The following is a 16,262-nucleotide window of genomic DNA, read 5'->3' as shown; positions in this document are numbered from 1 at the left end:
AGAAAGCGGCCGGTCGTCGAGGCGTGCCAACTCCGTTACGAACGACTGTCTCTGGGAGTTGTAGCGGGGACAATGACACAGGATATGTTGGAGTGCTTCCTCGCTGCCGCAAGTATAACAGGCAGCACTGTCGGCCATTCCGATGCGACAAGCAAAAGCATTCGTAAAGGATACTCCAAGCCACAGTCGGCAAAGAGCAGTTGTCTCGATTCGAGGAAGTCCAGATGGAATGCGTAGTCGGAGGGATGGGTCCAGGCGGTGCAGTCGAGTATGTTGGAAACCAGGTGTGTTCCACATGGCTAACGTACATTAGTACGTTAAGCGAGTACGTTAAGCTTTCGGCCCTTTACACGCAATGCCTCATGACTTGAAGTGTACCAGTGAGCTGGAAGAACAACATTTTACTATAATCCATAAAAAGGGAGACGTTAAAGAATTGAAGAATTATAGACCCATTAGCTTGCTTTCTGTATTGTATAAAATATTCACCAAGATAATTTCCATTAGAGTCGAGGCAAAACTAGACTTCAGCCAACCAAGAGAACAGGCTGGCTTCAGGAAGGGATATTCCACGATGGATCATATACATGTCATCAATCAGGTAATAGAGAAATCTGCGGACTACAATCAACCTCTCTATGTGGCTTTCAAAAATTATGAAAAAGCATTTGATTCAGTAGAGATACCAGCAGTCATAGAGGCACTGCGTAATCAAGGAGTAAAGGAGGCTTACGTGAATATCTTGGCAAATATCTACAAAAATTGCACAGCAGCCTTGGTTCTCCACAAGAAAAGTAGAAAGATACCTGTCAAGAAGGGGTTAGGCAAGGAGACACAATCTCTCCAATGCTATTCACTGCATAAGACTGGGAAGGCTGAAGAGTGAAGATCAACGGCGAACATCTCAGCAACCATCGGTTTGCAGATGACATTCTCCTATTCAGCAACAATGGGGACAAATTACAGCAAATGATTGAGGACCTTAACCAAGAAAGTTTAAGAGTGGGGTTGAAGATTAACAAGAGTAAAGGTACACTACTAGTTTGACAAGCATGGTGTCACACCTGCACAGGCAATAATCAACAAGTCTTCGTGTGTTCCATCCCCTCTCACTTAGGTCGCCTAACCAACGATTATATCTGCGGAAATTCCAGATTGTCAGTGTTCGCATACATACGTTTGGTTGAAAGCAACATGCTGTGGTGTAAAAGGGACTAAATTCGCTCTTCTATAAATCTGCCACCAGTGCCTCAAAAAAATGTTCGGGCAAAAAGCTGCTTATGTAGCTAAAGACTTTCGGCAGGTTGAGCGGGATAGGAAGCATGTTGCATTGGAGTTAAGCATCTGGCTCCAACAGCGGTAATGAAGTGAATAGTGCCATCTGAGGTTTGAAACTTCCTTGGGCAGAACCCCTCTTCGATGAATGTGAAATGCGGGAGTATTCGCACAGCACATATACTTTACTCAACTACTAGTACAGCCGTTCGAACGTAGCAATAAGGTGCATCCGTTTGACTTCGTCGCTTTTGGAGCGGAACGCACTGTGAGTCTGTCTCTGGATACCTAAGCGGGCTACGCTTCTGTGACGATATCGTGACAGCATCACGGGGGTTTTACTGTTCCGCTCTACTCTCTGACTCGGACCCTTGCAATGTTTTAAAAATTTACAGGGTCTCTTATGTTAATCCTAAGACAACTTCAAGACGAAAGCCCAAGTGCCGATGCATTAAAAACTGGCCTCTTAGTTCGCTCAGTCATCCCCTTTAATTTGCTTATTCGAATTCGCTTAGTCATACCCCTAATTCGCTGAGTCTTCTTCGCTTTGCCATCCCTCGTAATTCACTGAGTCATTCTCTTAATTCACTGAGTCATTCTCTTTACTCGCAGAGTAATCCCTCTTTACTCGCAGAGTCATCCCTCTTTACTCGCAGAGTCATCCCTCTTTACTCGCAGAGTCATCCCTCTTTACTCGCAGAGTCATCCCTCTTTACTCGCAGAGTCATCCCTCTTTACTCGCAGAGTCATCCCTCTTTACTCGCTAAGTCATCCCTCTTTACTCGCTAAGTCATCCCTCTTTATTCACTTAGTCATCCCTCTTTATTCGCTTAGTCATCCCTCTTTATTCGCTTAGTCATTCCTCTTTATTCGCTTAGCCATCCCTCTTTTCCCTTTGTCATCCCTCTTTTCCCTTAGACATCCCTCTAATTCTCTTTATCACCCATCTTAATTCACTTTATCATCCATCTTAATTCACTTTATCATCCATCTTAATTCACTTTATCATCCATCTTAATTCACTTTATCATCCACCTTAATTCCATTGCCTTTAACTCGCCTGAGGGGTCACGTACAACGTTTTTGCACCTTTCGTGCCGTCGACACCTTTTCGAACAAGGACTTTGAAGGTCGACTGAACGTTGAAACACAATGCTTTCGCCTTAAAAATATCGAGTGAGCCTCGACCACACGGTGTGTAAGCGGCCTTGTCGTGGTGAGGGCTGGTGGGATAGACGAATTTATACACGGTCGCGCAGCGCGATTTCCAGTTTGAAGGTATTCAGCGGAGCTCGTTGCTTCAGGCGTGCCCCTCGCTGCTATAAGCCGCTGACACGCCGTGCGGTCGAGGCACGTGCGATAATATTGAACTACAAGGGTGTGCTGCGTTCCCCTTCTCAGCTGTTGGCGTGGCGCCGAGGATAGGTCCTTACTTACTATGCCGCGCGCCCGAAGTCGACTTCTCGTACAGGTGCTAGATATTTCTCATTCTTCTTTACGTGGTCAAAGTATCAGTGCCACATAGACAGACCGAGTGGGACAGAGAAGCCAAAGAAATGCTCTCACTTAAAATTTCTATTTGCCTCAGTGACGGCTGCTCCCCAATCTAGAATCAATAATATTTACAAGCTACAGGCAGTACACCTTTCAAAATTATTCGCCTTTCTCTCTCAAACCCCCGCTTGTAAAGTATCACGGAGTGGCGAGACTACTGCAGAAGGAGACTTTTGGTCATATTTTTTCTTGGATTGCTCACCAGTGTCAGACATACGGTGAGAGCCTCTCAAAAGTTCAGTATTGCCAGGCGCGTGGACATTAGCTACAACGTCGGCAAATGCTGCCAGATGTAGTAGAAAAAAAAAGATGACCGAATATGCTTCCAGAACGATGAGACCACGGCAAGGAAAGCACCTTTAACGGTTAAAAGTGAAAATGAGCATAGACGGGCACGAAGGACAGAAATAGGCATTTATAGATACATAAAGTCTGTGCTAAACCACTTTTTAAATTATATTTCGCGCTCTTACACTAAAAGGATGGAACCGTGGTGCGCGGGAACACATAGGCATTTGCCTACTAGTGTGGTCTCTACACATCAGACTAGACGGCACGACAAGTGCCTCCTGTCGTCCATAGTCTTAAGTGTCAGTGCATAGCGTTATCTCAGTGATCCCTTTTTCACGCTTAGATGTCGGTTCACTATGTAGGCTTTACTTTAGCTGCTTACTTTTCTCATGACAACATCCTATATCTTTCTTTACGTCACGTCTGGCTGCAACGTTCCCAACACCCTGGCACACTTGCTCTTGGAATGCCGGTGGCATGAAGACAGCAAAATGCAGTCTGAAATGGACGCTAACCGAGCACCACAAGCAAACGAAGACCACCTATTCGAAACGTGGGAGGCCAAGCTCGCCCTCGGGGACCTGCAAGACCAACGACAACTCGTCGCCAGGGCCAAGAGGGCAGCCGAAGCCAGAGGGTTCCTGGACTAAGGAACCTTCCCACCTCAGGGTGATACCGGGCCTCGCTCGGGACACTGTTTCGAGAATAAACGTTTCTTTCTCTCTCTCTTCACGTCTGGCTGATATAAGTGCCAGTAAGCCATGCACTAATCGATAAATAGATTATACCGGTGCTGCTCACCTTCCATGTACAGGCTGAGAGGCGCAGTCGTCATCAGAATGACGATTGCTGTTGGTCACTAATGAGTGCGAAGCCCAGTCCGTCAATGGTCTGGCTGACCATGCATTTCTTGACGTCTGCAACACCAAACGCATTTCAGAAAAAGTAGTAAAAATGAGCCCCTCCGAATTCCGGCATGAAAGAGTCGTAAACAGCGTTTTAAGCAGTATTATTCGTCACCTCCAGACGTAGACGCAGATGGCTTCACTATTGTTTCTTGTGAGAGTAACATTTCGATAAGTGCTGCAGCAGCATAAATGGCGAACTGCGCATAAGACGGTTATCTTTTTCCTTTTTTGACTAGCCAGACAAGCAAGAATTCTAAGTCAATTATTGAACGATGCGGGTCAAAAGAGTGATCTTTTGATCCACAAGCGCAAAAATAAGTGCGAACGAACAGTTGTAAGATGAACGTATTCATATGAAATGGATTGAAAAGAAATGACAGGCCAGTCTATTGTAACATAACGGCTCAATAAACCTTTTGTTCAGTATCAATAAATTCTATCGTGCGATAGCTTTAAATAAATGAAAATCTTACTCTGCAGGACGGAAGTAGATGCAGTAGTACTGAGTAGAATGAACGTCTAGGAGTGATTATAGTGTGGCATGGGTGGATAACAGGGTTGTCTGCATTATCCGATCACGATGCTAAATAGCTGGTAGTGGTGAAAAGTTTCATTCATGAAACAAAATCGGTTGCAGTAAGTGGTGTACATTTTTTAACATAGGATACTACTTCTGGAGGTGTCAAGGCCTTCTTCTGGCTCTTATGCGGACACGGAGTTCGAGAATCTAAATTGTGTCAAGTCTAAAATAGTGGCCAAAGAATTACTCGGAGTGGTACTCAATTAAGCCTGCATTTCTAGGCAATGTAATGTGCTTTCTGATCTTGTTGCCAATTTTCTGGTATTTACGTCTATGTTCCTGTCTCATGAAGTGGCGGCCACAAGTTTCCCACTGCTCCATATTTTTGACACTGTATACCTTATGCCCAATCTGGTAGCAGCTGTGAGCCTGTTCTTTCCAATCTTCTGCTGTCACTTTGTATGTGAGTTTGAGCAAATATACGTGATTAAAATTTGTGCGTCCATAATGGAAGCTGTGTGCAGAATGACGGTCACGGGAAAGAACGACAAAAGGCAGTTCTGGGAAGAATAGAAAAGACCTACTCAAGAGTTTATTTCAACAAAAAAATGTCGCAGTTTCACCCGAAAGGCGGATTGCATCAATTGCGATAGCAAATTAGTAGAGAGCTATTCGGAATAGGGACAGTAGTTTTATAGGCTGCATAAACTTGGACACATTCGCTTACTAACTGAACTAACAAGCGTGGTGTCCGCGCACACAAGCAAACGTGAATAGATCACACACGATGACCACAGACAACCACTGTCAAAACGCTCGCAGCAAGCGCAGCCGCCGCAGCGAGCGAAGGTTCGTGCGGTCTATCGCTTCAATGGAACCTGAATGCACAGCGCATACAAAGGTCAGAGCCGTGTGGAGATACCTTTCAAGATACGGCGCGGGCGACCGCCGCAGCCGGGCAAAGTAGTTGTTGGCAGAGTAGAAGCTGCCCCCCCCCTCCCTCCCGCGCTGACTTTCCGCTTTCCTCCTTTCGCATGCGAGACTGAGCCGCCAGTTCCCCTTGCGCCCGGTTGCAAGATACGAATTTGGTGTCGCAGCGCAGTGTCGCCCCCCCCCTATCTCCCTCTCATACCCCCACGGCCTTTCGCGCGACGGGAAGTCGCGTTTGCTCTCCGCGTTGAGTTCGCTCTCCGTTTCAGCGCGCGTCCCACGCGCGCTATCACTCGCACATACGGCGCGCGGCGACGATTTTATCGCCCTTGGACTTTATACGGAACCTCACGGCGACGGCGACGGCAACGGCGACAGCAGAAATCCGCTGGAAGTGTCTATATAATTTCTATCGCAATAAAAATAAATCAAATGCACGCAAGGCGTCTCAGCCGCCCACAAAGAAACACCCAAAGGTGCAACTGGTTTAGCCATTTACCTATACTGTCTCTTGAACTCCGGCAAAGAGGCAAGACCGAAGCAGTTTTTAACCTATTTCTATCTTTGCCGCAAGCTTTTATATAGTAAGCGTAGGGTGACATCATGAAGGTGCGTTAAACAGTCACGTTTTACACCAGTTTTAAACGGTTATTTTCCACTGCCAGTTATAGCACAGGCTCAAACAGGTCACCATCTGAAGCAATACAGTAATTGCTTCTTTCCAACGCTTGTGCTGTTGCAGCTTTGACCAACGACGTTGGAATCTCGCGGCAGATTCTGTTTATTTTTGCTTTTAGGGCGTCCGGTGTGGTACTTTCACTGCTATACAAGCGACCTTTCACTTAGCCCCATAAGAAGAACTCCAGCGGTGTCATGTCCGGCGACCTTGCAGGCCAGGGTACAGGTCCGTGTCGGCCAATCCTGAAGTGTACTGTGCAGGAAAAAACTTGTCAAGCAACGCTCGAGACTGACTTCTACTATGCGCAGGAGCACCTTTGTGGTGAAAGTAGATGTTCCGAAGGTGCGAAAGTGGAACGTTGCATCAGACGTCGTTCACAGGGCCCTCGAGGATGTCGTTCACGTAGCGTTGCGTCGTTAGTGTGCTGTCAAAAAAGATGGGTCTGATGATGTTGCCATCAAAAATACCGCGCCACACATCACACGACCACTGGTATTGGTGTCGTGTTTGTGCCAGCCAGTGGGGACACTGATCACTCCAGTAGCGTGCATTGTGAAGAATAACTTGTACATTTCTGGAAAAATTAGCATCATCCGTCTAAAGCACGCGAGTCAGAAAGTCCGGTTCTTCGTCACATTTCGTGAAAACTCAATTGGAAAGTCAAGTTTGTTTTCAAACTCTCGGTCTTCAAGTGTTTGATGAAGCTGTACATGGTACGGATGCATTTGACCTTTTAACGCGATAGCGTTTAGGGCCCCGTGTCGCAGAAAATCCGGCATCGGCGTCGGCATTGCCGCCCGCGGCCGAGAAAGTTATCCCCACCACGCAGGCCCTCCAAATATATTTCACCACTAAAGTTGCTCACACTTTGTCTTGCATTCTTTACAAAGTTATCCCTCGCAATTTTGAGAGTGACAGCCCACAAACAATTGCCATGAAACAAAGCACCGACAGCGCATGCCTTTTATGCTAAATCTTCTCAGGCTGAAATATTAAAGGTGCAAACTATAAAAGAAGGTCGGCGAAGCTTAAGGGTCCCTCGAATTTTTTAAAAATCCTCCAATCTGATGACCTTGAGGTTCCGGCCTCCGCACTGGCGTCGCGCACACTACCGTGAGGGTTAGCAGCAAAGAATGCCAAAACATCGGTTTCCGCTTCTTGAACTAACGTCGCAGTCCTGCGTCGCTTTCTTGTGAAGCTACCTGTCTAGCAAAGTACTTCGTACGTTCTACTAGAGCGTCCTCCACAATGGCACACCCGGAATAGCTTGGCTTCCTTCCTCTTGTCGCCGTGCTCGCCCCAGAACCCGGATCATTTAAGCCTTCTGATCATTCGTGAAGGACATTCTTGAAGAGCAGGGGCGCTATAACGTAAAATGATTCCAAGTTGGTTTGATTCCAAACTCCTGACGTCAAAATGACGCCGCAGAACATGCGTATGGGGGCGGGACACGACGACGTTTTTCAAACAGGCCAATCAGCAGCCTCCATCTTTGCCGGAAGCACGCTTTGCTTGTTTTTTACTCCTAAAGGGGCCGTATAGCAAGTTCATGTTAGATGTAAACGCCTAATAAATAGATCATTGTTTTTCGCTGACATTAAAACTGTTTTGTAATGTTTTGACGCGCAAGTGGTAGACGCGTGTTGCCAATTATTAGCAAGTATTCGCATTTTTCGAGCCGTAGTCACACACGCGTCGATTCCGCATCCGAGCCAGTCCGAGCCATTTTGCTGCGCACAGGTAAGATGGCGGTACGTAGAAGCAGCTGATCAGTGCGTGTCCCGCATTTAGTGTACCTTTGCACGTAACACTGCACGATTAGATGAGTCTCGGCCTCCGTGGTGTGCTTTCGCCCGAGAAGAATTTCGGAAGCTGTGAACATCATGGAAACCGTGAAAGCGAAGCGCAAGGTGAGTAAACAACATCGACCTCTTGTGCCTAATGCCTAGACAGTCGCATCTGAACATCTGCGGTGGTCGCGGGATGCTCACATTTGCTTTTATTCGCACAGGATAGCCAAGAATCGATGAAGGTTGGAAAGCAGCACGATGTACTGCAGCAGATACTGGTAAGCAAACTTTTTCATTTCACAACGATCTGAACTGTCTGTCTCCGGGTGTGGGTGAAGTGCGCAGTGATAAAGCCCCCCTACATGTTGGAAGTGGACTTAACCGGGGAAAACGATCTGTTATTTTGTTTGTTTGTGAAGTTTATTACGTTTCAGAAAAACAGTGATTATGTTGTGATAATGTTACAAAACATTGAGTAAGTGTAACCACTATTTTTAACGGCATGGTGAAATGATATGTGAAACGATACGACTTGTTGCTTGTATTAATTTGCTGCGTTCCGGCGAAAATTAAAAGTACGAAAAAATGGCAGCACCTCCAGGACCCCGCGTATCGGCAGCTCAAACCACTCTGCTTGTTGAGTTTATGGAGCAGCACCCGTACTTGGTGAGAGGCGCCACAAGCCTCTCGCCAAGTATGAGTGCTGCGCATAAAAAAGCGTTGTGGAATGAGCTGACGGCCGCGCTCAACGCGCTAGGGCCGGCTGTAAAAACAGCCCGGCGCTGGCGCCAGTATTGGGCGCGAATTGTGCACGACTTAAAAAAACTTGCCGCGCAAGTTGGGTCGGAGAGGAGGTGAGCTTGCAGCTTTCAACATACTTTGGAACGTAAGCTCACTGTGTTCATGTTTTTGCAGGAAAACAGGAGGAGGCAGGTTGGGCGGGCTGGAGGGCCGTGTGTTGGACGTCTTGAGCCGCACCGGCCCAGGCTACGCGCCGGTCGATTTTTTTCCTGATGACGCCGAGGTGCGTAGTGTTTTGTGTTGCTATGTGGACCGGTTTGGGGAAGTTGCACTGTTCAGAGCTGATGAATGTTTTACTGCTTTGTGTTTATGTCTGTTTTCTTGCAATTAAGAACACATGCCAGCACATGATATCCATACTTTGCAGAAATGAAAATCTGGCCCCCCCTAGAATAACATAAGAAACCAATGCTGTTCAGAAATGTCCTGTGATTGATTATATGGTTCGTTACTCCGTGAAGCATGTGTAGTCACGAGTAATTCAGTTGATGTATCAAGCATATTCTGTACAGAGTGAATAAATTTGAATAGACTTGGCAAACAGTTCATGGAACTGAAGCAACAATAACAGTATTAAAATCATATTCATCAGGTGCAATGCTCACATAGTGTGTCTACTATGCTTTGTTATTGCAGCAGGCAAGCTCCAGCGAGGAAGAGGCCGCTGCCGCCCATGTGCCTCTCCCGACGGCCCCACCCCAAGTATCCGTGGGCACAGAGCCGGGGACGAGCGGCACTGCACGTAAGGCACTTTAACAGCAATTGAAATGCGAAGCCTTCAGAAGAAAGCACTGCCTGTTGTGAACTTTTAAACAGAAAAAAATTTATTTCACATAGTCACCTACAAAGAAACACAGCTAGTCCCTGCCATAATCTGACTGTGCAAGACGAAACTATATTCTGTTTGACTAATCATACCACTTGTAATGCAGCTTCTGTAGCGTTCAAGTTGTCGTGTAGAAATTAATATTGGTGCAGCATATTGTAGTGCTGTGGTGTCGCTTTATTTATTTATCCAACTGTAAGGTTTATATTGCCTACAGCTTGTTGCCGGGAATAGTTTCCTATGTTTCTACCTATGAACCAGTGAATGTTCAACATAGAAGGGCACAACAAATTTGTTATCCTCTTTGCCCATTTAATTTTTAAGGACCACCACCTCGGCAGCAGCCCCAAAGACCACCTCGGCTGCAGCCCCTAAGACCACCTCGGCAGCAGCAGCTGCTAGAGGATGCGGCCTGCAGGGCAGCAGAGGAATGCGCGAGGCAGAGGCAGCTGGCGGAGGCTGCAAACGTGGAGGCTGTCGCCTTCCACCAGATGCTTCTTGAGCAACACAGACAGGTACGTACAACTCGCCCAGGTTGCAATTTTTTTAAGAGGGCATCTGTATTCACTGGGCTGAAGTGTTCATTGGTTTGTTTACTTATGTATCCTCTGTGAGATGCTTTCTCATTCTGTTACTTCGCAAATTACAAAGCATTTCCGTGGTTGCATGTACCGGCACAGCATGCTCATCTTTTGCAGGTAAATTCAGCTTATCACCGACATTGCCTTCTTAGTGACAAAGGTGGCTTGGTAGCATTTTCTGTCTTTGAACATGCTTATAACATAACAGATCATATACAGTTTGCACTTCAACTTCTCACGTCATATGCATACGTTCTCACTGCCCTCTAGAGTAATCGTGCTGAAAGTGTAACCCTTGCAAACACTGATGAAACGAACAATTTAATTTCGTTTCCTCTAGCTGCAGTAAGTGCATTTTTTTTCGCAGCATCATCAACAACTGGTGGAGGAGCAGAGGGCCTCTCGCGTGGTGCAGCAGCAGTTGGTGGTGGAGACGAGGGGTTTGCGGGAGGCGACTGCCCTCGTCGCAGCCACCTTACGCCAGCTCGTCGCTGCCCTCGCCCGTGGCCTCCGCGAGCCGCCTCAGCCGTAGTTATATATATGTTGTTCATTAGGTCATTTGTTTATTATTTAATGTTTCATAATGCATAATTTATTGCAAGTTTTTTCTTATGTTTAGTTCCACTTGCTGAGCAAGTTTGTCTCAGTGAGTGAACTGTATGTCTAATGTTTCATCTTTTTGGTTAGGTGTGTGCTTTCGTTTTGTTGTTTATGAGCTATTTATGTATTCATTGCTTTTCAAGGAACATGTTGACTAAGTAGTCACTTTTATTTTAGCCACAACAGTGTTTCACACACAAATGCTGTGATAACAGGTATTGAAATCCACTGTTATGATTTTCACACTATATTTATGTTGTTTCCAATCTTATTTGCCCTATGGAACCCACAAGTGGCCATATTATTTATTTTAACAACACGTGCGTGTTACTTGTAATAGTTATTGTGATATATCAGGTTTCCATATCGGTGATAGCAATGCAATCTAGTCCCCATTGATGTTGACAATTTTTATACACCCAATGTAGCCATTATTTACTACATTCACTGCCAGGCTGTTCTTGTTGGCCTTGTTATATGTCAGATTATCGAAGTGCATGGTATTTTTTCACGTTTGTCATTCCTTAAAGGCGCCGGACTGCACTTTCACACGGGTGGCCCTATTGTGGCAGTATTTATTGCATATAGCATATATTTTGTGCTACAAACATGGATGCATAACAGGCAAGTCTTGCAACACCTTTTTGTGCTATGAAGTTGCTAGGTGAACGCAAATGATCGTGGATGAGCCCAAAGAAAAACAGTATCAATGACAGACATTTATGTGATTTAATGTGTGCCAGCAGCCTTTCACAATGTATTAGATCCCATTTAGTGGAAACCGTACTGTCGCTTTGGCACCGTGAAATCGTACCCTGTGTACATTGATTTGTATCATGATGACTGTTATTCACTTCGAATAAAACATGACACTGAAGATGTGTTGAAATTGTTTGTTTACTGTAGGGATATGAAGGAACGAGTTTCAAGAACATCACTGGCACTTGATATCACTTTTTACAAATATATGTACAGTTTACAAATGAATGTACATCCAAGGGAGCATCATGTGCTTGACATGCCAGGCGATCTGTGTCAGCATGACTTGGCCTGTTGAAAAAGGAACTGTGCGGAAGCTGTGTGGCAAAGCTGTGTGGGGCCTGCAAGGTGTGCAAGAACAGTACATATGATGGAGCGAAAAGTGTGCTTTGCTGCGGCCCAAGCAGGAAGCGAGGAGACGAAGTCCAATATCCTCCCATGCACAGTGCAGACGGCGGTGACAGTGGCGGTGATGCCAGTAGATAAATGCATCAAGACGACAGTAGCAACAGCAGCAACAGCAATTCAACTAGCAAACTCCTGCTGCCCAGAGAAGTGGCTACGACATTCTGCTAATGACCACAACGTTGTCTATCCACAGCTACTAAGTAGTGTCACAGTGGAATGATGCAATAATCTCCAGTTGTGACAGCTCATTGGTACACGCTATGTGAAAGCAATGTAAAGCAATGGTGGTAATTTAGCAGATGCTATAAAAAAACACCACGCTATCCACTCATGCCAATACGCCTTCACGTTGGTTCCTTCTCTTTATTAGGCATATGTGCCTGACACTGCAGGCACGTTTACTGCTGCTGTCGGTGCTGCTGCCGACGCAGCCGCCTTCGCAGGTAGTGCTGGTGCTGCTGTCGTGTGGTTCCGAATAATGTAATTACATTGTCACGGGCAGCACATCCTTTCAGGTACATAATGCGTGCTGCCCTCACTCGGGGAACTACAAGTGGGAGGGGGCCACCGTTTGCATCGTCACTGCTGCTGTTGCTGCTGTCATCATCATCAACCTCATCAAACGCACTGTCACCTTCATCAAGACACAAATTGTGCAACACTGCACACGCTGCAACGATGTTTGCTGCGCGGTCTGGTTCATAGTGGAGGGCACGGTACCTCTGAAGGCAGCGGAAGCGGCTCTTCAGAAGTCCAATGCAGCGCTCCACTACGGACCGCATGGAAGCGTGTGCAGTGTTGTACCTGCCTTCTGCAGTGTGAGTGGGAGGATGGCCTGGGACCGGAGTCAGGAGCCATGGTTCCAGGGGGTAGCCGCTGTCACCTGCACGAGCATAAAAATGGTATCAAATCAAATGCGCATGGTTGAGCTAGTGAAGCATGAGTCATGTTACATACACCTACTACACAGAGGCTGTAATAAAATAATGTACAGGCTGAGCACTTGATGCTGCTGTGATCAGCACAGATAACAATAGCTGGTGGTAAATAGTAAACTTCATATTATTAGCATCCAGCAAGGTGGCTGTTTGGCCGAGTTGTCTGTATTCTCGAATTAATGTCAGTGTAAAAAATAATGGGGCAAGACAAACGTTCTTTGTTTCGTAATGTACACTAATTTACATTAGCTTGCAATACAGCAGTTAAATGTCATTTTGCTGCAAGCAGATACTCAAAAAAATTTACCAGCCCGCCTATGTAACCTATACTTCACACGCCACTATAATATAAACGGTTAGGGCTTCCAACATATACTCTTACGGCGGGAGTACGCTTTATTGTCTGCTGCTAGGCAACTGTATGAATTTTCCCCTCTGCTCACCGAGGAGGTGCTCGCCGGCCTTGGCAATGTGTCCCTCCTGGAAACGACGACGCAACCACGTCGTTCTCCATATGTGTGCGTCGTGATCCGACCCCGGTCGCAGAGCGTCGACGGCCAGAATCCGCATGCCTGCGTCGCAAATCTGACGAAAGCGTGCACAGCATCAGCCACGCGTTGCTATGAAAGGCAAATTAGACAAACATGACGATACTTACGAACATGCTGTTAAGGGCATAGAAGCCTTTGCGGCACATGTATGCCGCCTTGTTGTCGCCCTTCGGTGCGATGATGGCAATAAGGCTGCCGTCCACGCAGCCGATGACGCCGGGAATGCCGCCGCGTCGAAGGAACCCTTCTTTCACGGCCGCCTTTTCCTCCGACGTCCTCGGGAAGTGGACCCACTTGTTCCGAGTCCCGGCGTGGACGATTGCCTCCGCCACGCGTCGCACGCACTTGCTGACCGCAGGCTGCGTCACGCCAATCGTCTCCTCGCTCCCAACGGACCCCTGAAAGCTGCCCGTCGCGAAGAAACGCAACGCGCACAACACTTGTCGCTCCACCGACAGCGCTGTTGATCGCACGCCTCCGAGCTCCTCCGCAACTTCGTCGCACAGCCACCGCACAGTTTCCTTCCTCAGACGAAAGTGCTGCCGAAACACGTCGTCTGGCATGTCAAACGCGTCCTCGGCCTCCCTCCTTCCGCGCCTCCGCCCGAGCTGACGAGCCGCCGCCGCCAGCAGCAGCAAGAACGCCGCCATTTTTGATTCCAAACGGAACGGGTCACTCGCCGGTGATTCCGCGATGTTTCCTGTTTTGATCGGCATAATTTAGCATAAGTAGTGCGTAAACGTCACTATGACGTGTCAGTTTTTGCGGTTTCGTGACGTCGCTTGACGCACCGGCGAGGTGGGCGCGGCCTCGGAAATATGAGCCAATCAGCGAGCGGCGCTCGTGGATTTGGAATCAAAACAGTTTGGAATCATTTTACGTTATAGCGCCCCAGGTCACTGGCGTGGTACCGTTGAGATCTCCCGTTATTATTGCGATAGCAATTATATGGACACTCCAAAGCAGATTTCTGCCGTCGGCGTCGCCGTCGCCGTTGCCGTGAGGTTCCGTATGACGTCAGTGGAGATGAAATCGTCGCCGCGCGCCGAAAGCTGTATGTGCGAGTGAAAGGGCGCGAGGGACGCGCGCTTTCACGGGGAGTGAACGCACGGCAAAGAAAAAACGCGCGTTCTGCGCCATGCTCCCTTAAGGGCTGCAGAAGTAGGAGTCTCTTTCCTCGTTTACAATCACCATATATGTAGAACAAACGCGCCTTCTTCCGACGCGCGAAAGGCCGTAGCGGGGAGGGGGAGGGAAGGGAGGCGACGTTTAGCTGCGGCATCAAGTGCCTATTTATATCAGAGGCTCCGGCAACAGTCACCAACGCCGTACGCATTTTGTGGGAACGCGGGCAAAACGCCGACGGCGTCGACAACAGTTCTGCGTGTTGCCGGTGCTGCTGCATGTCCAAGGGTATACACCTGATAAAGCTACTATCATTACTCCGTATAGCTCTCTACAAATTAGCTATCGCAATTGATGCTTCGCCTTTCAGGTGAAACTGCGACAACTTTTTATCTACGTACTGACACGTCAAGCAAAAAGAAATTGCACCATCTTCCCGTAGGGGAACTCTGAGTAGTATGCGAAGCAGCCATGCGGTCGACTCAAGGTAGTTTTATCAGCTGTATAAACTTGGACATGCAGCAGCACCAGTAACGCGCAGAACTGTTGTCGACGCTGTCGGCGTTTTGCCCGCGTTCGCACCGAACGCGCGCGGCGTTGGTGACTGTTGCCGGTGCCTCTTGGGCGCCTACCGTCGCGCCTCTAACCTAAGCTGCTTCGCATTATCGCGCGCGGAGCCGCAGGTGTTGCCATTCGTTGCGCAATCCGGAGAGGAGGAATGCCGAGAGGAGAGGAGGAATGCCGAGAGGAGAGGAGATGAGACAAGGAGATGAGAGGAGGGGGAGGAGGGAGGAGAGATGAGACAAGGAGAGGAGAGGATGGGGAGAAGGATGCGCATGCGCAGTAGGGGTGTGGACGCCGCACGGCGGAGGGCGGGAGGGGCAAAAGAAGATACGTTCCGGGCACGCCTATCTACGGAACAAGATGAGGGCGGAAAATGACAGTCCCAAGTGCGCCGGCACGGCTTGCCGGCTTCGAAATCCCCCCCACCCCCCGCGCCCCTACGGCTCCGCTAGGCTTATCAATACGTCAGAGGCGTGTGTTCAGGATGCCGCGACCATCACATAGTGTGAAGCCCTGTATCGAGCTGGCGCCGGTGGTAAAACCGTGTATCCGTGGCTATTCGCTCGGGAGCGCTTGAGCAGAGGCGCGCGAGCGCGTATCTATTTCGTATTTTGGATACTTCGCGGCTTTAATTTTTATTGCGATAGCAATTATATGGACACTCAAAAGCAGATTTCTGCCGTCGGCGTCGCCGTCGCCGTCGCCGTCGCCGTGAGGTTCCGTATGACGTCATTTGGAGAAGAAATTGTCGCCGTGGTAAGTGGTTCTTGAGGGAAAGGGAAAGGTTGGCGCTATCTTCTGCAGCCCTTGAGGGAGCACGGCTCAGCGCCAAAATGTCGCCGCGCGCCGAACGCTGTATGTGCGAGTGAAAGGGCGCGAGGGGCGCGTCTTTCACGGGGAGTGAACGCACGGCGGAGAACAAACGCGCGTTCTGCGCCGTGCTCGCTTAAGGGCTGCAGAAGTAGGCGTCTCTTTTCTCCTTTACAATCACCATATATGTAGAGCAAACGCACCTTCTTCCGACGCGCGAGAAGCCGTGGGGGAGGGGGAGGGAAGGGAGGCGACGTTTAGCTGCGGCACCAAGTGCCTATTTATATCACAGGCTCCAGCAACAGTCACCAACGCCGCACGCATTTTGAGCGAACGCGGGCAAAACGCCGAT

The 16,262-nt window shown here is 48.2% G+C and overlaps 2 protein-coding genes across 3 annotated transcripts; one reads left to right on the top strand and one right to left on the bottom strand.

Moving 5' to 3' along the window:
* The first annotated feature begins 7,514 nt into the window (after nt 1–7,514).
* Nucleotides 7,515–11,062, top strand: LOC119432580 (uncharacterized). 2 transcript variants are annotated; one of them, XM_037699742.2, is made up of 6 exons: nt 7,515–8,067; nt 8,169–8,225; nt 8,863–8,971; nt 9,385–9,490; nt 9,899–10,089; nt 10,523–11,062. In XM_037699742.2, exons 2-6 carry the CDS (start codon nt 8,206–8,208, stop codon nt 10,685–10,687), a joined length of 591 nt encoding a protein of 196 aa, XP_037555670.1. In that variant the 5' UTR covers nt 7,515–8,067; nt 8,169–8,205; the 3' UTR covers nt 10,688–11,062. The 2 variants fall into 2 exon arrangements, with proteins under 2 accessions (XP_037555670.1, XP_049515378.1); XM_049659421.1 differs by having other exon boundaries at nt 7,515–8,225.
* A 1,197-nt stretch (nt 11,063–12,259) lies between these two features.
* On the bottom strand, nt 12,260–14,300 carry LOC119433937 (putative nuclease HARBI1). Its single transcript, XM_037701225.2, has 3 exons — nt 13,519–14,300; nt 13,304–13,445; nt 12,260–12,805 (listed from the first exon to the last, which is right to left on the bottom strand). Exons 1-3 carry the CDS (start codon nt 14,125–14,127, stop codon nt 12,321–12,323), a joined length of 1,236 nt encoding a protein of 411 aa, XP_037557153.1. The 5' UTR covers nt 14,128–14,300; the 3' UTR covers nt 12,260–12,320.
* Nucleotides 14,301–16,262: the final 1,962 nt, after the last annotated feature.

This window comes from Dermacentor silvarum, chromosome 11, assembly GCF_013339745.2.
Source record: "Dermacentor silvarum isolate Dsil-2018 chromosome 11, BIME_Dsil_1.4, whole genome shotgun sequence".
Lineage (NCBI taxonomy): Eukaryota > Metazoa > Arthropoda > Arachnida > Ixodida > Ixodidae > Dermacentor > Dermacentor silvarum.
Note: the sequence above shows the minus strand (reverse complement) of the source record. Positions and strands in the feature narration are given on the sequence as shown.